At 52.9% G+C, this 25,309-nt stretch overlaps 1 protein-coding gene across 1 annotated transcript in view; it reads left to right on the forward strand.

Annotated features, from left to right (window-relative positions):
- The window catches only part of INPP5A (inositol polyphosphate-5-phosphatase A), a 193,125-nt gene that overhangs the window by 33,361 nt on the left and 134,455 nt on the right, over positions 1–25,309 (forward strand). Inside the window, exon 2 of the mRNA XM_084264317.1 lies at positions 13,228–13,269. Within this exon, the coding sequence (XP_084120443.1) occupies positions 13,228–13,269 (42 nt within the window). The remainder of the gene's footprint in view (positions 1–13,227; positions 13,270–25,309) is intronic.

Genomic DNA, 25,309 nt, shown 5'->3' on the forward strand with positions numbered 1-25,309 from the left:
ACGTGTTTCTGCACAAAATGTTCCTGCTTTCCTGATGAATGCTTTGTCCTGCTGTGTCTCTGAACAGAACAGGGGCAGTACCATGCTTCACCTGAACTAGCCCAGAGTGTGCTGGGAATACGTGGTTAGTTTCAGTTCTTGCAAGCTCCTGAGTCAGAGGCTGATGGAGGAGCAGGGCCGAGCTGTGGGCACTCTGTACCTGCTGAGCTGTCTGTGTGCGTGATGGAGAACGCGGATTTCCCCATGGGCCTGGCAGCAGGGACAGGCGCCTTGCCCACCCTGCCTCACTGCCCTGCTCCTCCGCACCTCCCAGAGCACTGAGAGTCACATCAGAGGCCAAGCAATGGGACTTTCTGTATGAGATAGCCAGCCTCCTAATGGACTTCTTGTCTTCAGCTTAACCTTTTTTTTTTTTTAGGACTTCTCACAGCCCTTGTGAAGGTAAATTCCTGGTGGTGCTCACGCTGACGTTGTGTGGAGACGGGTGGATGGGTATGCTTACAGCTGTCAGGCTGAGAGATACGATGGTTGTTCTTTATTTCTCCTTTAAAGCAAATTAAAGCTTTCCTTTCTGAAGGAAAGTTACTACTTTGGTCAGGATTCCCCAATCTAATCTGGCAGCAAACAAGTGTGAGCAAGACACTGCTCTGGTGCCCAGTGAGAGGCAGCAGGCACAGGCACGACAGGTTCCCTCTGTGCCCCAGAAAGAGCTCATGCACCATGGGGTGTCTGGGCAGGAGGGCTGCAGGGTCACTGTCCTTGGAGAGGCTCAAAACCCCATACACATCCCTGCGGAGCTGCTGGGACAGAAATCCCCGAGCTGCTGCCCCCTGCCTGGGTCTGATCCTGTTCGGCTGCAGCAGGTACTAACTGAGCTTTAGCTCCCGTGTTTGCATCACCCTCCGTCCTTGCCCAGGACTGGCCAGGGCTACAGAGGGGTCAGGGGCAGCTCCTGCGCCAGCACAGCGGCCTTGGGCACGTCCCAGGGTCATGGAGGTGACCGTGACCCAGACCTGAGTAGGCACAGATGGCTGCAGCGATGGGCTAGCAGCCGGCTGGGCTATCAGCCTGCCTGGCGTCTGCCCCTCCGCTGCCCGGTGGCCTTTCTTCACTCAGCTCAGGGGCTGAAGGAAGGAAGGAGGCGGGCAGAAGGATTGCTGCAGCCACAGCAGCACCTCGATGGGTGCCTCCCCTGCACGGTGGGCTGCATCTGGAAGCTGCCAGGAGATACCCAACTGCCTGTCTGGTTTCAGAATTTACACCTTCTGTAGCTGGCCCTGGCTGCCCTGCGTGGAGGGGGGTGTGAGGGGTGCTGGAGGGTACTGCTCGCCCCGGCCTTGTGTGATGTGGGACAGGGGTCCTTCCCCACGAGTCCCCCCTGACAGCCTGGGTCCTGCTCTTCTCCCTTGGGTGTGACACTGTGACACTGCAGCAGCCTCATGGGAATTAACATCATGCAAATCAGGATTTATAGTGTATTTCTGGTTTTATTTCGTATTTATTGCTTATTTTATTCCTCCGTGAAAGCCAGTAAAACTCCATTTCATACAGTGGGGTTTCTGGAGGGGTGGGGGTAGAGGACCAGGAAACATACTGTGTGTTTGGGGATTTTGGTTGGTTTTCCACTTGGTGAGGACTGAGCTCAGTTGTTTCAAGGCATAACCTGACTGTGCATCTAGCCCTTGTGTGCAGGAGCCCTGGGGCTGTGGTGCTGTTCAGGGGTCTGTACAGCACCGGGCTGCTCTATAGTCAGGGCCCAAACAGCCTCCCTAAGACTGATGTAATGCAGTAGGGACTCAGAGAAATCAGAAGCCTGGGCCTCTAAAATCACTGTGCTAACACTGCTGGATACTGACGTTTCCAAATGGATACCAGTGCCCTGTCAGAAGGTGTTCAGCTCATCAGTGTGCGTATCCTCTTGAGGAGGGAGTGTTAATCTGAGCAGCTGACAGGCACCGCAGTACACCAGCACCTGTAGCTCATGGATTTCAGCTCCTGAGCTCTGCTTCACCAAAGCTCCTGACTGCTAAAGTGAGCATTTACATGATGTTACTTGATCTTATCCCACGGAACACAGCCTGCCTGTATTAGCTGAAGGCAGTGTTTTACACCGGGCTCCTCCTCTGCAGTTACTCAGAGCTGCGTGGCTCCGCAGGTCTCACTGGGCTGTAGGTGTAGGTGGGACATGTGATACGTGTGTCCTGGAATGGCTGATGTGTAACCCTGTCCCCAGTGCGTTTATTTCTCGTACTGAAGGCACTGGGAGGCCCTGGGATGTGCTGCTTCAGTATGCCAGCACAGCACACACATGAGAAGCTGTGCCCCATCACAGGGTTCACACATGACATCTTCAAGCCTCTGTGAGATATACCTTCCAGGAGGGACCATTCTGATCCCTGGCTGCAGTAGCTGCTTCCACTATTGTCTTTCTTGTCTCATCAAGTTTGTAACTATGTCGCTGTCACAGCCTGGACATCTCAAGATGGGACATCTCAAGGCCGGGCTGGATGGGGCTTGGGCTGGGGGGTTGTCCCTGCCCGTGGCAGGGGGGAATGTTTAAGTCCCTTCCCGTGCAAACCAGTCAGGGGGTCTGGGTTCTGGTTTTGTTGTTGGGGGTGGCGGGTTCTTTCCTTCATGTCACTTTTCAAAGTTCATTGGCTCAGTGATTCTTCTGGTGGGATCTGGGGAGATGGGCACCTGATGATGGTGTAGGCTTAACTTTTGAGACTAGATCCTAAAAACGGGGGTGCTCAGTATGTCATGTACATTTAAAAAAGCACTTGTAGATAACAAGTAGTTATCCCCATATTCAACCTGATGGGAGTTTTAAAGACATAATTTAAAACAAGCAAAGAAAGAAACCCCACAGATACATGGGACAGACCATGGTGGGGTGGTTGTGATTGCGAATGTTGCCAGAGCTCTATTTTATCTATCCACGTGCAGGAACAGATAGACTTATTTAAATGCTCTCCTTCTGCACAAGGTTTGTTTTCTTCGTATCCTGATTTCAGAAAGGCACAAAGTAATTGAAAACTGGAATGTATTAATGTGGTTAATCCCTGCTATTTGCTAACAATTACAGTTTGTGTGATGCTGTAAGTACCGGGTGTGGGATTAACTCTTGTTGTTAATACTCTTAATGCTGGTTATTCAAATATCCAGGAGCCTTTAATCTTGCAGTAAAATGTCAGTAATAGGAGTTAAATTCGAAGCACATCAGGAGTTTGCTAGGGCTGGGATTGATGGGATGCCTGGCTGCTTTTAATCTGGTTTCTGCAGTTCCAAGTTGCTGCTGGTGGGTCCCTTGGGATGTGGCCTCAGACCAGCCCTTGGGGCTGTGCTCAGGCCTCTGCTGCCCTGGTGCGTGTGCGCTCACAGCCATGGCGGGAGTAAAGCCATCCCTGTGCCATCCACCTCCGGAAAACACACTGGTTGGGCGCGGTGTAACTTCCCTTCCCCTAAGGGTGTACCTGGGTGTGTGTAGCCCTGCACAGGCCTCGTCTTACAGCTGTCGGATGCTGTGTTACGTTTCACAGCTCTGGCACTCGGAAAGTCTTGTTGCTCTGTGTAGTGTAGTCGCTAAGAAAACTACCTGTAATTTAACCCTGCCAAAAACAGTTCTGAAAGAATGTGTATCTTCTCTTAATTACAGCAGGGGAATCTTGTAATTGGAAGCTGAGCTTCATTAGTGCTGTGCGGAGTCTTTCTCTTTCATTCTCCAATGCTGGATGCACTGTGGAAGGGGAAAGGCTTTGGATGGTGATAATGCTCTGTGTGGAGTGTCTTGTGTGCATGTAAACACACACATGTGTATATCTGTTTGTGTATATGCACACACCTTCCCCAGGCCTGCAGCTTCACAAGCCTTTATTTGTATGTATCTGTGCATCATGAGGCGTTCCCAAGGAAAAGAGGAAATATGGGCTCTTCCCCTTTCTGTTTGCAGCCCACGATTGGCCAACTCGCATTATCTCCGTTGCCCGTTAAGATGCTGTGTGATACGGGTGGTGAGGCTGGGGAGAGGCTGGAGCCTCTGGATGGGGGGGATCAGCCCAGGGTGTAGCATTCATGAAACCAGCCCTATCAGTGATTAACACTGTGCTCTGGGTCACTGGCAGCCAGTGCTGGGAGAGGCGTGGGTGGGTGCCGAAGGGCCGGGGGAGCGCTGTGCGCTGCAGGGATGGCTCTGTGCTTGCACTTGCTCCCTGCTCAGGCAGCAGTGATGGGTTTTCCAGGCGTTTGGCAGGCACAGCCTGTAATTGACTGCGAAAGCCGGTAAGGAAGCATTAGCAGCATAAATCTGGCAGCGCTGCCTATGGAGGAAGTTTGGCGCTGATGACCAGAGCATTAAGCACCTCTCTGTGAAGGGTTTTTCCAGCACCCACACTGCCAGTGCTGTGGGGAGGAGCAGGGGGTCCTGTTACCCCGTGTCAGCTCTGCCTGAGGGGTCCAGTCCGGCTGGCAGCATCCGTGCCCAGCTACTGCGAAGCCTCCCTGGCACTGCCACCTCCACGGTGCCTTTCTGTGACAGAACGCACAGCCCGCAGTGCTGCTGCTTCGCTCCTGCCCGCCGGCCGCCTGGGCAGTGTGCTGGGCGTCACCGCCGGCATGGAGGTCCCGGCACAACTGGGCATCGTGCCCTGGTTTAGCATCCGCTCCACAAAGCGCTGCAGCACAGGCTCTGTAATGCTGCTTTCAGCAGAGACACACGCAAACAGGTTTGAGATGGGCTGCTGGGCAGAGTGTCCGGAGCAGCAGCATGGACAGACAGACCCTGGGCTTCTCTGGAGCGGTTTGTTGGGTGGCACCGATGGTTAGCGAGGAGCTGAGCGAGGGGCCGACCCTGTGCAGGGCTGGTGCTGTGCCAAGGGCTGTGTGCAGTGTGTGGTGCTTCCTCTAATGCTCTGGTGCTGCAATATACCTTGGGTGCAGTTTTATCTTAAACTTGCGAGTTACAAATGGTATGTTACATGCTGTGTGGGGTATGTGAGTCAAACTTTTTCCTGAGCTTTACTTGCTCACATGAATGGTGGGTTGCTCTTGCTTGCTGCTCTTGAATCATCCTGTATGAAATGCAGGTATTGTTTGCCCTGAGTTAGGTGACCGATTTCAAGTTTGTCATGTAAACTTTAGTTTTTTCCACTGATAATGAGCATTCCTTCCCTTCCATCCTACCCATCCCCTCTGTCCATCCTCCCCACCTTCCTTTTCTTTGAATTACACTCTTGGCTGGGCTCTTTTTTTTCTTATCTCATGGAGTTTAGGAAGGGCTCCCAGGTATCCACACTGAGAACCTGAGATATGGCTGCTGCTCAGGACAGGGAAGGAAACTCCTGATCCTGAGCAGCCTGTTCCTGCCACCCCCTCGCTACCATGCTGTGCCCGTGGGGACCTGCTGTTCGCCCTCCCTGCACTGTCCGGGCACCCTCTCCCAGCACCTGTGCCTGTGGAGCACCTGGCTGCAACCAGCTCCCCGCCTCCGCGCCAGCATCTGCACGGCCCAGCTCTGACCCGGGCTGAGGAGCCCACTGCTGTGCGGGGCTGGGCGGCCCAAGGTGCCGGGCACGGCTCTGTCGAGTGGCACTCCATGACAGGGACAAATGATGCAATTTTTCAAATTAGAGAAGCTTTTAAATGGGCTTTATTTCTGTTGGGTCAGGCGAGGATGGGTGAGGGGCTCAGCTGCTTCCCCCTCCCTTAAGGGGCAGCAGTGCTGCCTACCACACTGTACATTCCAACCCCAAAATATTCCAGGTTTGGGGATGGTTTTGACAGGAGCTGTTCTCCAATAGAAAGCGCTGGTTTTAATCCATGTCAGTCAATGTCAGCTGCAGTGGGCACCCACCCCCCCCTGTGGTTCCGGACGCTCCGTGCCCAGTGCTTGTGCTGGCACCCTGCTGCAAGGCAGCCGCCCAGAGCCCCTGCCCAGCGCGAGTGCCCACAGTGAGGCTGAGCCGGGCCTCCCTGCTCTGCACCGTGCCACGGCAGGACTCGCAGCCCTTGGGGATACCCAGCCTTACTTCCAGCACCGGTTCCTTTCTCTGCCTGTGGATGTGTTCGCCCGCTCCCCACAGAAGAGTCCCCCACAACTTCCCCTCGAGTCGGAGGGCTTACGTTGGTGCTCTGCTGCTTCCTCCCAACACAGACTCGGCTGGGTGTCTGTGGTCTCCCTCCCGCTTGTGTTCATGTAGCTGTCTTGCTGCGCTCTGCTGGGGGTAGGATGCTCGCTGGCGTGCTGTACGTGAGCGGTCCTCACTGCTCCGCTTCCTGCGTGCCAAGCTGCGCCTTCGTACCGCTGAGGCTGCACCAGCACCCCGGCCATTCAGGAGCCAGGGGCTTGGCAGGACTGTCTGCGATAGATAGTACAGGGGGTTTCAGCAGTGCAGGGTGCCATTGCTGAGGTCTGGTGCTGGTGGCAAGTTTTTCTTCTGCTTTTTTAAGCACTGCTGTGGCATTGGTCTCACCCACTGAGGCTGCTAAGAAACAGAACTTGTTTCAGCTGCTGTTCATGAGATGTCAGCTCCAGCCATGCTTCAGTCAGGATGTTTGTGATTGTTTGTTTGTTCTGGGGTCTTCTCATAATCTGTTACATTTGTTTCAAATTCGGTGAGGTCCTGAAGGTTTGGAAGATCTTGGGAGCCCTGACAGCACGTGTTACTAGTGCTTTTCAGGAGTTAACAGGCAGCTTTTCCCTCTTCCCTGTCTTGTGTTGTCAGAGGTGAGACTAATTTTGGTCTTGGTATCAACTGTAACGTGTGTGTCTCTTATCTCTGGCTCCTCTGAAGAGATAGGCGCTTGATGAGAGCTGCATCACTTTCTCTGCAGTTACGTCACTCCTGATGTGTTCTTAAGCTGCGGCCAGAATAGTTTGTTTACCCTGCGCTGTGATTGCTTTGGACTCTGTCTCCAATGCTTGAGTGTGCTGCTGGGCTGGGAACGTGGCTGCGACGCCCATCCCTTGGTGTCTGGTGCAGCCCGTGGCTGCTGCTGTTGCAGAGGTGCCGGTGTTGGCACAGGGTAGCTGGTAGGCAGCCGCAGCCCGTTGAAGCACAGAGCCTCGGAGCAGGGGGTGCTCTTCCAGCCGGCGATGCTGGTGACCGGAGGCCCAGGCTGCTGGGGCGTGTGCTGGTGGGCGCGCAGCTTCGGGCCAGGGCTCTGTTATCTGCCTGAGAGCTGCTTTGCCTGTGCCCTGCAGCGTTCCCCGCGGAGGCTGTGAGCTGCATGTTTCCTGCATCACTCCACAGGAAGCCCTAACTGCTTTGGTTTCTTTCTGCCTTCTCACCGTGTATTGTGTGTCAATTCAGAGCTGCTCACAGAGGACATAGCAGGGAAGGCAGACAGTGCAGAGGGCGGCTGCGGGGGTGGAAGGTGCTCAGCTGTCAGCAGCACAGGCTGGGCTGGAGACCAGGAGCTCATTTCCAATGCCCCTGTTGTGCAGGGACCTACCCAGCACCGTGGCAGGCCTGGTGCTGGCCTGGATCTGTCCCGTGAGGCAAGGCTGGGCAGCAGTCCCTTCCTCCTCCTCCTGGCTCCTCAGTCCCTAATGCCTGCTGCTCCGAGTACTGCCGCCTGCCCCGCTCTGTATTTCTCTTCTCTCAGCCTCCCAGGGACTTTTCTCTGCCCAGGAGCAGAACTGCCCAGACTTTGTGCTGAAGGACTTGGCATCCAAAGACTCATTTTTTCTGCCTGTGCTAATTGGCCTGGATATATTCTGTTATTACTTCCCCAGTGCATTTGTTTCTTGGCCTTGGTGACTGCCCCTCTCTAGGGTATAATAGCATCAAGATGGGGCTGTCATTTTTTATACTGCTACTTGGGAGAGCTGTGGGCTTTCAGAAACACTCAGGTGACTCTGGCTTTGTGTTTGGAAGCTGCCTGTGCCAACCTGTGTAATAAAAACATGGTGTTCAAGTTTCTTCCAATTTGGAAGAAACCTGTGTTTTTCTGTAGGCGTCTTCCTTACACTCAGGAGTAATTCTTGTGTTCCTGTTTGGTCCTGGTTGGCTTGTCTACACTGACTTTGAAATCTGGTGGAGAAGTAATGTGAACATAATGTGCAGTTTAATCATATTTTTGTTGGTCAGCTGGGAACGGAAGCGCCACAGTAACAACACCTGTTTGATGTGGGCTCTCTGGAGCGCTGTCTGTACAGTCAGTATTCGGAGCATAGCAAAGGGTACTTCCTGTTTGAAGGTAAGAGAAGACTTCAACCCAGTCGATCTTTGACTGTAAATGTCAAGAAATTGCCAGTAAACTTTTAAAGGTGCTACAGGAGACGAAAAACCTTGATCTGAAATGTTAGTCTAAACAGTTCCAGTGGAATGGTTGTGGTAGTCGTGTCGATGGACCTGAGTGAGGCCTGGTGCTGGGTAAGCCTGGCCAAACAGAGCATGGTGTAGAAAAATGAGGAAAAGCCATCCCTTCCTGACTTTGAGAGTGGCCTGGGACAGGTTGCCCTGGGAAGTCCCCTTCTCTGGGGACATCCCAAACCTGTGGTCCTTGATGGGATCCTGTGCAACCTGCTTGAGGTGACCCTGCTTTGGCAGGGGTGGGACTGGGTGGTCTCCAGAGGCCCCTCCAGTCAGGGATTAAACCCAAATCTGGCAAATGCCAGGGACAACAACTGCTATTTCTGACTTGTTTCCAGTCAGAGGACAGATGGAAGGGATGAAGGTGGCGCCGGGTGCTGCCTGGGACTGCATCCTCCGGCTGTATGACTGTGGCACGGCCACTGTGCCGCTCTGCGGTGCCAAGAGACCTTTGGGGCTCACGGCTCTGGGCAGTCTGTAGCCCACACAGGGCTCCTAGGACTGTTTAAGTCAGACACTTAGATTTGTTTGTACTTTCTGTTCAAGTCAGCATGCAGCATCCACCCAGCCAGTTCTCCTCTGTGTTCATTGTGGAGCCCAGTGGGTTTTCACAAAATGAGCTGAAGTTTTTTCTTTTAGCTTAAATAAGGAGCCCATTCTTAGCTAAAAATAAACTTCAAAAAATAGAACCTGCTTTCTATAATTCATATACTCTTTTCCATTTCCCTCTGAATGAAGCTTAAAAGAAATTTTCCAGGCTGTTAATTTGGTTTCATTTAGTTCTCTTTGCCTTTTTTTCTCCTTCTTTTTGAATGAGCGGCTTCTTACCCCATCTAAATATATTTTCCTCTTTTCAAAAGACTTCTTCCCTGTTGGAATATATTTTTGCAACAGGCTTAAAGCTTTCTTTAGGCTGTTGGGTGTAATTTCATAGGAATGGAAACGCTGGGGAGAAAAGAGACTATTTGTATGTTCATTTTGAAAAGCCGCTTGTTTTCTGGATGTTACCAGCTCATGTGGTGTCCATGTGCTCCCAAGCTTGCTGCTCTTTCATACAGGTCTGGCCTGTGCAGTAACCAGTGTGACACAAACAGCCTTCAGATGGAGACTCGCTGGAAGAGGGATGGTTTCATGGGCTTCAGGGCTCTGGGAAAAGGTCAGGGCGGCTGTGAGTTGGAGGGAGCAGCAGTGCGCAGAGTGTGCCCTGATGGTTTAACACGATCCCACGCAGTTCTGCAGCGCACAAGTGGCGCTTGTTTCGGTGCGTGGGGCCTGTGTGTGGCTCCCAGCCAGAGGGGAGATGGAGCCGTGGGAGGAGGCCGGGCCGCGCTCCCAGGGCTCTGCGCGGGGTGTTGGCTGGGCACAGCCTGGAGCTCAGCGAACTCCCCAGCTCTGCCTGCACTAGGCCAGGCGGCCTGTGCGCGTCTGCCCCGCTCGGGAGCACGGCGCTGAAAGCAGGCAGAGGCTACCATGGCGCCGTGCCGCAGGCTGCATGCTCCCTGGGTGCTGGGCGGTGCAGCTCAGGGCCTGGAGCCGTACGGCGCAGGGAAGATGGTGTGAGAGGAGAAAGAGACCTGCTGAAAGGATGCTGAGGCCTTTTTCTTGCCTCTGACGTCGCCTCTCTGAGTGTTAGCGGAGCCTGTTGCTCCTTGCCGGTTCCCTGGCACATGAGCTGCGGCTGCTGGGTGGGCAGGGAGATGGACCCCAGCAAACAGGGCTGTGCTGGGCTGCAGTGGGAGCCGGGAATGAGCAGCGGGTTTCGGATCAGTGAGCGGTTCTCTCTGGGTGGGTATAAAGGGATTCAGCACTGAAGAGGACAGGGAAAAGATTAATTTCAGTTACATTACAAAAAGAATGAGATAATTTAATGAAGGACAGTGTGGAGAGAAAGGATGGGAAGAAGGCCAAAGAGTCTGGAAGACATGAAATATAATGTCCCTATTTTTAGACAGAAAAATAAGAGGAAGATAAATTATCTTTCCCCTTGATTGTTATCTTCAGTCCTTCAAAGCTTAAAATTATTTCATTTATGTGGAGCTGACTGGGGAGGAGTTTGATGCAGAGTGCTGGACTGCAGACTGTGGGGAGGGGGGCATGGTGGTGGGGCGCAGGATAAGGAGGGGGGCATGGTGGTGGGCCGTGTGGCAGGGCCTTAGTCGCGGTCAAGAGGAGCAGGAGCACTTGGGTCCTGTGGTGCCGGAGCAGTGACCAGCAGCCCGAGCTGTGGGCAAGTCATAGCAACCGTGGGTTTACCGAAACCCCAGCCCTGGGTGGAAGAGTCCTTGTTGCAGTCCCATGACCTCTGCAGCACCTCAGCTCCAAGGGGCTGGATCAGTATCTTCCAGTGCTGCTTCTGTTCCAACTGGTGTTTGTTAACACAGCTTCAAACCTTCCCGCGTGCTGCGGGATCCCAGGAGGGGTTAATCTGCGCTGAACAGGCACAGAATGAAGCTGCTGTTGTGAGGAGCTTTTGCCACCTGCTGTCACCTGTTTCAGAAAGAAATCCCATTTGTGACCTGTGGTGATCCAGTGGCCCCTCACCGCTGCCCTGTGACAGCACAGTTAACAGCCCCTCACAGAGTCTCCTCAACATCCCTCGCTCCCAGAGAGCAGGAGGAAGGGAGGAGGCAATTGGGATGTTCCTGCAGCTCTCGGCACCTTGCTTCCCCCACTGTACCTGGCTTAGTTCTGGAAGTGTTTTTATAAACACAGAGACTTTGTGCCCTCTTGGTAATTAGCTTGAAGGGGCACATGGGCAAGCAAAGTCATAAAGTTGGGTGTACCTCTGAGTGAGTGACCTGAGCTTGCTTTTCCTTTCTCTGTTTGAATGCTGGCCTGTGCCAGCAAAACCAAAATGCAGTGGATGTCAGGAGGGGTTGTACTGGTGGTGGGGTACAGGGCAGTGCTGAATTCTGTTCATCTGGTGTGGGTTGTCCCAGACATGGGTGGGATGGTGTCCTTTCCTCCCGAGTTGAAGGCCGCGATGCACTGAATGAAAGTGCACAGCAACTCCACAAGGACAGCAGGTAGTGACTGCGGGGTTAAGGAGACAAGACAAGAAAGCCTGTTTTAAAAACAAGCAAACCCCCAAACTCCAAAGCACTGCTCCTCTGTGTGGATCCGTTCGCAGGCTGCTCCGTAGGGAGCGCTGTTTCCCCTGTGTCTCCTGGATCGATGGAGCGATGCTCTCTCCATCTGTAGTGTGTCACCCGAGGATCCCAATGCCGTGATGATGACAAGTAAATAACACTGCCCATCTCGTCCCGGGCTGGGCAGTGTAGGGGGAACACCAAATGCATCGTGGGCTCATGGGGCTGCAGGACACGGAAAGGTCCTGTGGTCCCCAAGCTGTGGTGGGGTCGCTGCTGATGGCTTGTAGAATGATTAGAAAAATAATAAATCCTGTGCTGTCTTCCTGCCTTTGGGTTAGGAGTCAACTTGAAATCACGGCAACCCCTGGTTTGTTTCCTGCTTTTCTTATAAAAGCAACAACAAAACCAACAGTCCTTCCTGACTGTGGTGGACTGTCTCCCTAAGTTGGAATGAGTAGAGAAAGGGTTAAGTCACTGAGCAAACAGCACTTTAGAGGGACTGTTTTATTGCCTGCCTGTCTGCCTTCAGGTTTTATTTCTGTCTGCAGCTTCCTTATTCAGGCTTGGAGTGATGCTGTCGGGCGTGGGGAAGGGCATGGCTAGGAGACGTGCAGGTGCTGTTCTGTGTGTTCATTGATGTAGGACGTCCCTGGGCGCAGGCTGGATCCATCCCGGTTGGGCTCCGACACAGAGTGAGGGGCCTGGCCCTGTGCCACCAGAGCACTCACAGCAAACACTGAGTGAGTTCACTGCCAGGAGAAGAGATCGATCCCAAGGAGTGGCACGTTCACTTTCTGACCAGTGATTCCTGATGAGTGTGTGACCCAGGATGGGAGGTGATGGGTGGCAAGGGGCAGATGCAGCACGTGGTCTCCCTGACTCCTGGGCTGACCCCTCACACAACCAGGTGGCTGCTGGAGGCTTTGGGACAAAAACCTTCTTTTGTGTGAGGACTCAAAAATCTCTGTAGGAGGCTGTGGGCGAATCCTCACACCAGGTGCCATCAGTACAGATCAGCGTACGTTAGCAGGAGTGTGTGCAGGGATTTGCAGGACCACTCTGGTGGCAGAACAGGCGCTTCATGCTGGGGCGTTTGCCTCATACGTGAGGTGCTGGGGGAGGATGTCAGAGCATCCCTGGCTGCCAGCGCCCTGTGCCCTGCTCCAGGCCCACTGCTCCTGCTGTGTGTGCAGAGAGCAGCCTCTGTGGGGTCCATTCCCAGCAGGAGGTAGCAAGCACCCAGGGGTCTTGCTGGTGAAGATAGAACTCAGCAAATGTTCCTCTTTAACGCGTGACAATGGGTTATTTTCCCTCGCAGGTGTGTCTGGGGCGGGCAGAACTTTGTACTTGACACAGTTTTGCTGCTTCTGTTTTCCTAACTTCTGTAGCTTCTCCCAGTTTGCCCTTGAGAGGAGCTCTGACGTGCTTAGGCATCCCACAGAAACACAGTTGTCCCTCTGAGTCACATTGTTAGAAGTAAATCCATGTAACCTGGATTTCAGGTTGCCAGAGCTGGGTATCAGCAGCTTATGAGAGTTGCTGATGCCCGGCCAGTGAGTGTACTTCTCAAAGCACATGTTTCAGTGTGTGTCAGGTCCATTGCTCTGCTTGATCTTGTACATGTACAATACTGGCTGGGAGATGTGAAGGAGAGCTCTGGCTGTTGGAGCTCCGGGAGGAGCATCCTCACGTTTGTACTTGTCTGCTAAGTTGTGGGGAAAAAACCTCCCCATTCAAGTGCACTGAGGAAAGCAATAAGTATCAGGGTATTATAAAAATAAAATACTCCTATTCTTAATTAATTTTTGTATTTTGTTTTTCAGCCGGAAAACTTACAGAAGAATTGGCTCCGGGAATTCTATCAGGTAAGGTAAAAACAGGACTTTCTCATGCAGCTCTGTGCACATTTGCTTGTTGGCTTAATTAATAGCATAAAGATCTTCTGCTTTGTCAAGTCAACTGAAGTTGTTATACTTTTTTATAGTTTAAGCCAGTCCTGAAAAGGATGTCTCTCTTCTGGATTTCTAAGTAATGATTATAAAGATTCAGTATATAAATACAACTTGTTCTCATTGGCAGTTTTCTGCCTAAATAGAGGTTTGACACTTCATAGAAGTGGCTTTAGTTTGGCATGAAATGGTCTCTGGACTCTCTTGACTAAGAAATATATTTGATTAATTTTATATTTAAAGAAATCTGTGTGTAAGTCCAGTTGGTGTCCCTGAAATGTGCTGGTCTTGGTGCTGGAGCACAGCAGGACACTACTGCTTTCTGCCCCCCCTCCGCCCCCTGCAAAAATGCTCCTGTTCAGGCCCTGTGAGCGTGCTGAAGCCGATGCTGCATTATCCTGGTCCATGCTTCAGGTGCAGCTTCCTCAGCATCAAAGAGCCACTCTGGGGCCTCGTGTTGTTGCAGGGAGGACCTGTCCAACTTGTGTTTGTGCAGAGACCTGTCAGTGTGCAGTAGGAGATGAGCAGCAGCATCCAGAGGAGGTGCTGTCCCTTCCCTTCCCCGCTGTGGCTTGTGTCGTGTTGGCCGGGACAGATGGAGTCTGAGCCTCCTCTGTGTGTTTTTACATCCCCCCCACAAAAATGGTTAAAGCAACAGTAGCCTGATCGTGGAGTTTCAAAGTGAAACCGTGCTCAGAAGAACCCATCAGCAGTACTTAATTTCTTGCCTTTCCGTACCTGTAATTCTTTACCTGGGCAGGTGCCTGGTGCAGCCCGTGACCTTTCCTGCGGCGCTGTGAGACCCAGCACCTCGCTTCCTCTGTCGGGTGCGGTGGGTTTGCCGAAATCTGAGGTGCACCAGTCACCCCGATGTTCCTTGCTGCCTGCCAGCTCCCCAAACCAGTCATCTGTTTGTCTGTCCTCTTTTGTCTTGATGGGTTACATGGTGCTCTAGCTGTTGGGGCTTGCTCAGCTAAATCTGGTTCAAGCCTCCTCCAGGTCTCCAGGGAAGAAGCAGGGTACACTCACACAGGTAGAAACTCTTCTGTTCAAGGTCGCTGGGTGTTTTTCAGCATCACAGAGCTTGTTTACGCAGCTTTATCAGGGAGACTCCTCGCGTGGTTGCATGACAGAAACGCCTCAAATAGCTTGTGGAAAACAGGAAGAGGAGGGAAAAGGATGAGCTGCTAGTGTCCTGGAGCAGGGCTGCTGGTGTGTAGCTGGAGGGGCTCTGCCGTGGGCCCGTGCATGCCAAGTGGGGGTAGGAAGAGGAGATGCATTAAGATTCCAGTGAAGTGTGGCTAAACCAGACCTGGCCCCATCCCACAGCTGTGCGGGGTTCGCAGCATCCATCTCCCCTCTCTGAGCACCCACCCACGTAGCTGGAGCCTGAGAAACCGTATTTAAGATGAGAAGGGAACACAGAAGGGATAAAACCCAATGTTACCGTTCCTGCTCCTGGCTGGCAGCAGACCTGGCATCCTCTGCATGCTGATGAGCAGGGCAGCCTCGACCCCTTCTTCCTCCCCACAGCAGCGTGACTGTGTGTGTTCCCAAGCGCAGTAGGAAGTGGAATACAGCTTTCTGACAGCTCCTGGGGAAGGGAGCAGAGCCCGTTCCAAAAGCACACAGACCCCCCCGGCCCCGCAGCAGCCTCGCAGGCGCACACCCCGGGCTTGCCTTTCGGGTTGAACCCTGCACGCCGTGCCCAGAGCCTCTGCAGACTGAAGTTCATCAGAAGGACTGGAAAATGATTCTTCATACTTCTTCGTAAACTCGAAACCCAGATAAACCGCAGACCACAATGTTTTTCCATTCTTCTGAGGAATCCAATTTGCATGTGTAGTTGTGTCAATACAGTTTGCATAACTTCTGAGGATGGAGTCCTTCTGTGAGCAGGCAGAATCATCTCCACAAAGGAGGAAGCACAGTCGCCACTCTAAAGTGCTGCTAGGCATTAAATCCACACTGGAAAGGTATCTTTGAGTCAATGTCAAGGAACATATCAGTGAAGAAGCGTTTTGGGGGCTTGTTGTTAAGTTCCCACAAGTTAAAGTGAGGTATTTCAGTTGCTGTGATAGCTGAATACAAGTCACTTAACTGATGTATTATCACTGGTTACATGCTGAAGGCATTCCTCAGAACGTGGGAGCATATGGAGGACTGAAATAACATTCAGATGCCACATGCTTAAACTTTCAAACTTCTGCCATTGATCTACAAGTATCCTGTATTATTAACGTGAGAAATGCAGGAGATCTAGTGCTCTTTTATTAGAGAGTTTGTCCAAGAAATACAAACAGGAAAAAACACTTTAAATAAGCTTTTGGGGCAGTTTTTAATGTCAGCTCACAGCGTAGCAGCCTGTGAAGTAGCATGGTACCTGGCTGCTGCGTTGACAGCACAGTTGGTACAGCTGAGCAGTGATGCCCTGATCTTTTCCTGGGATTCATCGGGCTCCAGTCTTGTAACAGTGGAGCCTGGCGCTCCGGGTGACACTGACTTTGTAGTTTAAAATGGATTTAACTACCAAATACTGTCAGTTCACTGTTATTTGCTGTTTCCCACCCCTCCTTCCCCAGGAAATATAAAACAAGATGAAGGAGGAGTTCAGCTGAGCTCGGTTCTGGGTATTTATAGGTCTTGGCTTTCGCGTGCTCCCCGGGGAGGTGGCGGTGGAGCCTTTCCCAGCACGGGAATAGACAGTGCCCTTGATGTGCTGCTGACAGCAGGCTGCTGGGAGGAAGGGTGGTCTGGATCTCAGACTTGCTGGTTTCCCATCACTAAATTTATAGGGAAGCCTTTCTCCTCACTGTTCTGCTCTTTCCATTCGATCCAGAGGTGAGTACCTGGTATTCATTTTGGGGCCTCGTTAGTGCTTTTCCATACGATACAAACATATTGTAAGGAAACAGATAGAAATAGATGTTCTGTCTTGTCATTGCATGTAGACAAATGGGAAGGCTTGAAGCCAGCTAGCTCTGCAGGCAGGAACAAAAGGGAAGCCTGTGTTCCTGGCAGTGCTGCAGCTGGGAGGATGTGAGGGGCAGGCAGAGGCTCCTCTGCCCTGCTGAATGCCTGGCAAAGGGACTGGAGCACAGCATCGCCATGGACCCTCCCCGGGCGATGGAGGAACACCACGCTCGTTATCTGCTGGGGGTCCTCACGAGGTTAACTTCTAAGTCAGCGTATCTCAAATTGCCTGTAAAGCAGGAAGAAGCAAAGGTGAGGGCTCTCCTCCCACGTTCCTCTCTTCCTCCCCCTCCCAAAGGCAGTGTGACGAAGACCTGTGCTCGAATACGTGTGCTTGTGTGACGGCAACTTGGGGAGAGGCTGAACCTCCCCGAGCCTCCTGCCTCTGGGTCGGGGTAGGTGATTACTTGGACACATAGATTTTTGTGAGCATCTGTTGTCAAGTGGGGATGCTCTTCAGAAGGAGACAGAGCATCTGAATTCGTGACTTGTGTGCTCTGGCACCAGAATTCCTAAACTTTGTGTTTTCAGCTTTCCTCTGTGAATCCAGAAAAATACCTGTCCTATATGAAAGCGGAGGATTAATTGATCTCCTAAAGTTAAGCTTCAGGACCTTGCTGTCTTCAAATACGGTGATTTGAGACCTACACCAGCAGATATATATTTTTTTTCTTCTTCTATATAATCAAGTTTTGTATGCTATTGCCTCTTGAGTTAGCATCACTGAGCTGATTTTTTTTATTGGTAGACATGAATAAGGTGGCCAGGAGTTTAATCTCCTTGCCCTGTCATGTTTTCAAAGTCAGGCCCCCTGAAAGAGCTGCTGGCCAGGGTGTTCCCAGCCCTTCTCACTGAACCTGACCCCACACCACCCCTGCTCCTGCTGTCCCCTTCTGAACCCGACTGCCCCTGGCACGTGGCCTGGGGTCTGGGAAGGTGTGGGGGGTGGACAGGGTGTCCTGCTGTGGTACAGCCCGGGGCAGCAGGACCACCATAAGCCAACCCCAGAGCTGGCAGCTCCTTTACAACTTGAGGACCACAAAGCCTTGGAAGTTGAGGGATGCCCTGTGTGCTAGAGAGCCCAGTGCTGCGAAGGGGTGGTGTGGTTAAGGCAGCTGGCCACGTTGCTTTGTGACACGCTGAGCTCTGAGCTGCAGGGGATGGTGAGTGGGTATACTGACCTGCTGCCTGAAACGTGCTTGATCCGGGGCTGGGGCTAGGGCAGAGCTTGCCAGAACAGATTGAATTGTTTCTTAATTTCTGTCTCTGTTGCTGCAGTGTGGTCTGTCCTCTGTGTGAGGAACCCGGTCAGACTACAGGAAAGGTTTACATACCCATCTGTAGCTGCAGAGGCTGCAGGAATCCCCTGGTGTGTGGTGCTGCTGCCCCCGATAGATCCAGATCCATTTGTAATACGGATCTCGGTGCAGAGTGGAGCATGGCGAGTGCAGGCCCGTGCCTGGCAAAGGTGCGCTGGGTTCCCGTGGTGTGGGGAAGCTGAACCGGCTGGTGGGGTGAGGTGCAGCAGGAAGCTGTGGCAGGAGCTGCCCCCGCTCCGCTGCGATGCCCAGCGCTGGCTTTGGTGGCAGCCCATGCTTTGAGCGGGCTCCTCTCGGCCCCTCGGGAAGGCGAGTGGACCCCGAACCGGGTGGCAGCACAGGGGGGCCCACGGGCACCTTGGCAGCATCTCCTGTGCCGCAGTTACAGTGCAGAGCTGGTTGTGGTAGGGAGGGGGTTGGCAGCTGCAGACGGGCTGCACATAGCGTTAAAGCACCGGTAAAACCATTTCACAGGTGTCCTTCAGAGTCAGAGCTCCCTCTGTCCCAAGTCTGAGGCTTCTCTCCAAGCTCGACTGTCAAAATCCCTCTCAAGCTGCTGGTCAGAGCTGACTTTGTTGAAACCATTGTGGCTCAAAAGAAGGTGTGTTTGTGTGAAAAGGCAGAGCCCTGTATCACAGAGAAATCTTGGGTGGTGTCTGTACCGTCACACCCGAAAATAGAGCAACAGCTTGGCTTCAAATGTGGTCAAGAGAAAAAGGTGGTTTGGGTCAGCTTTTACAGCGTGCTTTGGTTGGACCTGATGTTAAGGAAGCACAATGTCCTGTGATGGACTGCCATCCTTCTGCGGCGTTACCCCACTGGTCACTGGCTTTCATCCAGCACAGCTGTAGTTTTTAGTAATATGCATAAAGTCTTTATATCTTCCCTTTCTTTAAAGAGTTTGAGTATAGAACCCCAGGCTGGTTTGGGGGGCGGCCCCTCAGCCCCCACCAGGGTGCTCTAAGCCCCACCCAACCCGGCCTTGAGCCCTGCCAGGGGTCCCGGGGCAGCCCCAGATTCTCTGGGCACCCTGTGCCAGGGCTTCCCCCCTCCCCGGGAAGGATTTCTGCCTCCCAACTCCCCTCCAGCTGCCCTTCTGCAGCTCAAGGCTGTTCCCCTGGGCCTGGCCCTCCCTGCCCTTGGCACCAGCCCCTCTCCAGCTTTCTTGATCATAATATTTAGGACTCTTGATGATCTCTGTGGTAGCATAATCAGTCATTTTAAAAGCTGTGGACTTGCTGTCTGTGTTTTGTTTTGTTTTAGACCCAGTAGTAAGACAACCGGAGTTTGCAGACGCATGACGTATGAAGCAGATGCCATTTGTTCATGTGAATGCTTTTGGCAGCCCTTGTAGCTCCTTGGTCAGAACACGCTCTAGGCCAGCAAAAGTTTTGGAAGGGGTGGGAATTGTATCTTCAGTGGTTTTATCAAAGACTACTTTTCCTTTTCTCAGTTAAAAAAAATACAGGGCAGAACAGAAGCTGTGGTTGGAAGATAAATGCCCCTGAAGATAGGGAATGGTGCAATGGGATAAAATAGCCATGAGAAAAGATACCCAGCCTCCTGGGCATCGTGTTCAAGGGAGGAGAACAAACCAATGGCAATCACTTAGCTAAAATCAGTTAGATACCCTGTGGGCTATTGAGGATAAGGCAGTTTGGCTGTGGGGAGTGTCTTTGCTTGGGGGGTGGTTGTGATTTGCTTGCCCAGCTGTTGGGTGGCTGCAGCTGTGGCCCAGCCCGGCATGCACGATGTGGGACAGACAGGGTGGAGAGGCACAAGGTTGTGGGTGTCTTCTGGAAGAGCGTAATATGTCCCGTGCTTTGCTTGCCCTGTTGGGCTGGAGGCACCTGAAGGGATTTTGTAATGGCGAGTGGTCCTGCTCCCTGCCTTAGGAAGGGTGTCCTGAGGCCGCTGTGCAGGCACGGCTTGTTAAGGCACTGCTAAACGTGGTGTGGGCAGCAAAATCAGTCTGTGGATAGGAGACTCATCTGCCTGCTGCTGTGTAACTACCCCAGCACCAGCCCAAGCCCTGCAGAAGGAACGGGGTGGCTCAGCATGTGCTGTCGTGCTTTGCTCTCCTGCACGTCCATGCAGTGTCAGGCAACTCCCAGCAGCAAAATCTGTGCTGGTTAGAAGTGGAAGCAGGCATTATGGGGAGAGGATGTTGCAAAATCCCAGGGTTTGCAGAGTTGGCTCTGGCTCGTAATGTTCAAGGCAGAAAATAGAAGTTGCAGTTGAAAGCAACCCGCTGGAATGAAGATAAAACTCTTGTAAGGCGAGTGCGTGTCGCGTCCTCGATGATCAGAAACGGCAGCGAGTGGGGGTCAGAAACTCTGTCCTGGGGGCAGAGCTCAGCTGAGCCCTCGTGCTGGCTGGCGTGGCTCACCTCCTCCCTGCCAGCCCTCCGGGCAGGTTGGTGTCAGTTCAGCCTCCTTTCCTCTTTCCAGCACAAATTCTCTTACCCCCGAAACCAGGAGAGAAAGTGCCTGCTGTGGGGAGAGTGAGAACTGATTGTGAGAGTGGTGGTTTGGAGAGTTTCGGCTGCGATGGGGAAGAGTGTAGCTGAACAAGAGGGTGGGTGATTTGACGAACTAGATGTTATGCAAATTATATTCACATAATATGCAAATTGGTTTATTGTTCCACTTGTGTAAAGTGCTCGGTGCCCAGTCTCACAGCCTGGATGTCAGTTTGAAGGGATAAAAGGCAGGGAAATGAGGAGCTTCAGGAGCATCCCAGAAGCTGTTTGCAGGGGAGGGCCGTAGGAGCACGCAGAAAGGGCTTTTGCTGGTTTGTGTATTTAAGGTTTTGTTTTTTCACCTCCTCCTCCTTCCCCATCCCTTCAGCTGCGCAGGGCGGGAGGGGGTCAGCAGCTGGAGTTACTGAAAACTTTGACTAATTTTAGTGACTTTCAGTTTTTGTAGCATTCAGGGCAAGCAGCTTTAGATGAAAGTGTGGAGACAAGCTTTTTCCTCTAATGCAGTTTCCGTGTTGCTTAATGTCTTTAAGAGGTATTTAGAGCCTTTACTTGTAGTAATACAGAAGTTAAAAGTTTACCTGAAAGCTAAAGGTCATCTTGGTACTGCCGCATGGAAACTTTCTGTATGGCCCTTTTTAAAGAAAGGAGGAGGAAAAAACCCCACCAGCAAAAAACCAGCCACTCAGAAAGTTTGGTCATTAATTACTTTAGTGGACTTAATCCTGTTTGTGTAACTAGGGAGGGTGGTGGGCTGAACTGCTCTGTTACAGCCGCTGTGGGTTCAGCCCGTGGGCTGTCCCCGGTGGGTGCCTGTTGCTGCCTGGGCGCGGTTGGGCCTGGCTGCTGCGTTGGAGCCGCAGCCCGAGGGGAGGGCAGCGCTGGCTGCGCACACACGGGCTGCCGCGCGGCCCTCCGCGCCGAGCCCGCGCTGCAGCCGGTCTCGGCAGGCGGGCTGGAGCACGGGCTGCCCGGGGGACGTGCCCAGGCTGGGTGGGTGCCAGCCGGCCGGCAGCCAGCCCGGCCCTGACATCACGGAAACTTGTGGTATCCTGTGCCTGCCGCCAGCAGAAAACGGGGCTCAGGCGCTCGCCACCTCCCTCTGTGCGCCGAACAGCTCCGAGCCGTGACTTGGCACGCTGTCCCAGCCAGCACGGCAGCTCCCGCCCGTCCCACCCGCGGGGGAGAAGCAGGAGGTGGGGGCGAGCGGCCTGCGCCGTGCCTCCCTGCGCCCGGCCCTCCCCGCACATCCCCGCAGGCGGTGCGGGTGGCAGGTCTGCGGGGGTGGCGGCGGCTCTTGGGGAAGAGCAGCCAGAGCCTCCGTCCTGCGCGGTGCGCGCTGAGCCGGTCCCTCTGCGCGCGTTCCTCTCGCTGTGGTGTGTTAGCGCGTTAGCGCAGCCTGTGCTTGGAAACGCGCTGCCCGGGCTCAGCCCTCCCGACGGTTTCAGTCACATACACCTTGTTAAAGAATAAAGGACCCCACCCTGCTTAAGCTGAACGTTTCCATGTGAAATGCCCCACCTGGGATTTGGAGGAAATATCCAGAAAAAGTGATTCCTTGTTCTGTAAAAGAGAGTTAGAGAAGAGTTCATTTCTGATCTGGCAGTGAGCGGCCCCAGCAAAGGTGTGCTGCCTGCTGGCTTCGGAGCAGAGGAGGGTGGCGGTGGGCAGGCCCCGGAGCTCGCCTGGAGACACCAGCCGTGCAGCAGGCAGTGATGGGCCAGGGATGCTGGGAAGCTGGGGTGCTGTGCTGCAGGGCTGGGGGAGCCCTGCCATGCCTGGGAGTCTGGGAGCCCCTGCATGTCACCCCACCGCTGACAGGATGGTGGAGAGCACGGAGCTGCTTTCCCATCTGGCTCCAGTGGCCCTTGTGTTACTTTGTAAGGGCTTAAGGAAAAACGCTTTGACAAGTCTTGCAATGACACAGCAGTACCGTTAACAGAAAGGGGCGCAGGATGCTGGTCGGGTGGTTACCTCTGCTACTGTACCCGCAAGGTCTCGTCTGCCCTGAGTTGCCGCTTAGCGTTCTGTTGCATTAAACACAACTAAAATGCAAGCAGTGATTGCGAGACGCTGACCTTCCTGGCGTGCGATGCGGTACCGAAGGGGTCAGCTGTGGGTGCTCCATGTGCTTTGCAGCCCTATGGTGGTAACCCCTTCGCACAACCTCCTCTCTCCGTGTGAGGACTGTACGCCCTCAAAACACAGCTCTGCCTCGCAGGCACTGGGGAACACCTCTCCCTTCTCTCGGTCGATGCTGGGGCTGCTTCCCTCACACTGTGGGGGCTTTTAGAGCAGAGGTTCCCTTGGCACAACCTGCCTGGCACCATCCTGCCATAGGGCTGAGTTCAGCCAGTAGTGGCAACCCCCCTTCTCTCTGCTCAGCTCTCCCTGTGATCCTCTACCCGCATCCCAGAAAAGCAGCTTCTAACTGTGGCTTCCTTTACCTGTGTGTGCCTAGCCAGAAGCTGAGAATAACGTCTGACTTTGAAAGCATTCTGCCACTGCAGATGCAAACCGAGGTCCGTGTGGTCGCGCGTATGACCTTCAACCCCTGGCAGCTCTGGGATTTCAGCTCTGAAGTATTCATTACTCATTATTATGTACTGTTTGTTCTCTCATAACAGTCAAAAACTAGTAAAAGGTAATGAAGCAGAGCCAATTTGCTCTTAGTTGGAGGGTATTTATTATACAGGAGGATGTAACTAATATTCAGGTATGTTTTTGTGGGTTAAGCTGCAAGGAATGCCACGGAGGCCTCTGGCTGCTCTTAAGCAACTGCAGATTCCTCATTAAAAATTGGCTTTTGAAAAAAGCTTGTATTTTTTTTAATACCTGCTGTGATTTCAAGCTGTCAAGGATTTGAATGCGAACAAAACCCCTGTGTCCTGCACCACAGTTGGGGGCCTGTAAAGGTTTCCTGTTGCAGCTGCTGCAGCCAGGTGAAGTTGTTGGGCAGCGTTTTCTCAAGGCAGGACTCCAGGTTCAAGGTTGCCTGTTACTCATCGCTCATAACTGAGAGAGAGCTTATGCCTGCATCGTCTCTGAAGCCATTTATTTTACTTTTGTCTTACCAGCGTATTAGTTCTTTAAGCTGCAAAAGAAAGAGATCTTAATGAGGGGAGCTGCTGCAGCAGTTCACATGGATAACACAGTGTGGTCTTGCTGTGTTTGCAATAAGCAGTTACTCCATGTGTTGCTTTGAAACAGCAAGAGTTGGGAATGTTTGCTTTACAAGATCAGTTACAACTGTTTTCTAATTATGGTAATTTCATAGAGCTAAGCAAGTAGATACGATCAGGACTTGTGAGCCAGACTGACTTGGAGCAGTGAAGCACATGGAGAGCTGGAGCTGTGTGCTGTTTGGGGATGGACCGCACGTCAGCTCTGTTAGGGAGTTGGGCTTCACGGGCTCTGTTTGGCTAGTACTTATCTCCAAGTCAGTGAAGAAAATGAGCCAGCTGATTCAGCTCTGTAGGGTGCTTGGTTGTTCATTGCTGACGGGCTGTGGGCTGGGGGTCCCTTAGGGCAGTGCTGCCCCCTGCTTTGGACGTCATGCCTCCCGTTCCGCAGGGGAGCGGCCGTTGTTCTGCAGGATGGTTTCTTACAGCTGCTGTGAGCTGGACACTGCACCACAGGAGGAGCAGCAGGGTGCCCCTCGCTGCCAGCGGCCTGTCCCAAGGCAGGATCGCAGCGTGCTGTAGGTAGGCAGAACCACTGTCGGTGAGTGGGCTGAGGTGCACAGAGATCCACGGGCAGCCTGTGGGAGGCAGCCGGTGCTTCTTCCTTTATGTAGTAGCACGTGACAGGCGCTCACCTCAACATGCTTCACTGAGCAGGTTGGTGTCAAGATCTGTTTCGATGATGGGGAAGCTGAGGTGCAAAGAGGATGTGACTTGTCTGAAGCCGCTCAGAAGCCAGCAACTGTTACCTCCTTTGTGTGGCTAACTGAGCTTAGATGGGAAGTGCTGTAACTTGCTGTGCCACCATGTGCAAGCAGTGTGCCATATTCCCCTTGGTGGTGGTGAACGCTGCCAGCCTTCCCGTGCCTGCTGGGGAGGGCATGGGGCGGCAGCTCCGGGCTCCAAAGGACAGCAGTGTCCAAGGGGTGGTGTGCCAATGGACCTTGCTGTTGGCTCATCTGGGCAGGCACGTGCTCCAGAGAGCCCTTTGAGCAGAGATGGGCAGTGTTGTCCACCAGTGCTCAGGGTCATGGGTGGATTTGCTGCCCATCCCTTACACTGTGCATCCTCAGCTACGCTGCTGTCGTGAGAAGATGGTGGCTAAAAGCAGAGACTGATTACTGTCTGCCTTTTGCTGAGTGGAAAGCTGCTGCATTTCCAACTTTGCCAGCCTTTAGTTCATTGCCTTTGAGCTTGATCTTCTCATGAGATTATTTGTGCAGTCAGGAATGAGGAATTTTGCACCCTGTCATTGGGTCAGATGACAGTTTCTCTCTCTGTGATTTTGAAAGAAACTTGGAGACCCTTTTACAGTGAAATTAGTCGCTATTGATTTGCATCATTAAAAGCACGACAGCAAAGGTTTATCATGCCCATCCCTGTGCAGGGTGTCAGCATGTGGTGTCTCAGCCCCAAACAGTGGCTGCGCACCATGCATAGCTTGCTCACTCCTGGAGGAGAAACAGCCAAAGCCCCTGTGCATTGGCATAAGGACAGTTTACTGAGGAATCTCTGTGACAGGGGAACAGTAACAGCCCTAGCAAACTTCACTCTCACCTGGTGATAACACAGAGCAAACTGCAGGACTGACCCGCTGCCCAGCCGCACTCAGACTGCCCTGGAGGCACCCAGGAGCAGCACCCCTCCCCGACCAGCCCCTTTGATGGGGAGTGATGCCAGGTGCTGAGGAAACAGCCTGGGCTAACTCAGCTCTCCTGGGCTGAGTAACTCAGCTCAGCTGTGCCAGCTGCTGGGGAGGGGAGCTCTGAAACACAGCACAAAAAAGGAAGAAAGTGAAATACAAGTTGTGGAGGCTCAGTATGAACACAGAGACGTTGAGGATGTGTTGTTTGCAGTGCTGAATGATGCATTACATATAGGAATATAAAGTTTATTAGGACAAAATAATATTGAATGTGTGTGTAATGCAGCAGCAAATGTATAAATACTGTACCTTTGATTTGGTGGTTCTGGGCTCTGTGGTTGGTAACTGCATCCTCACG

Source organism: Gallinula chloropus (genome assembly GCF_964237585.1).
Source record: "Gallinula chloropus genome assembly, chromosome: 5".
Classification (NCBI taxonomy): Eukaryota; Metazoa; Chordata; class Aves; order Gruiformes; family Rallidae; genus Gallinula; species Gallinula chloropus.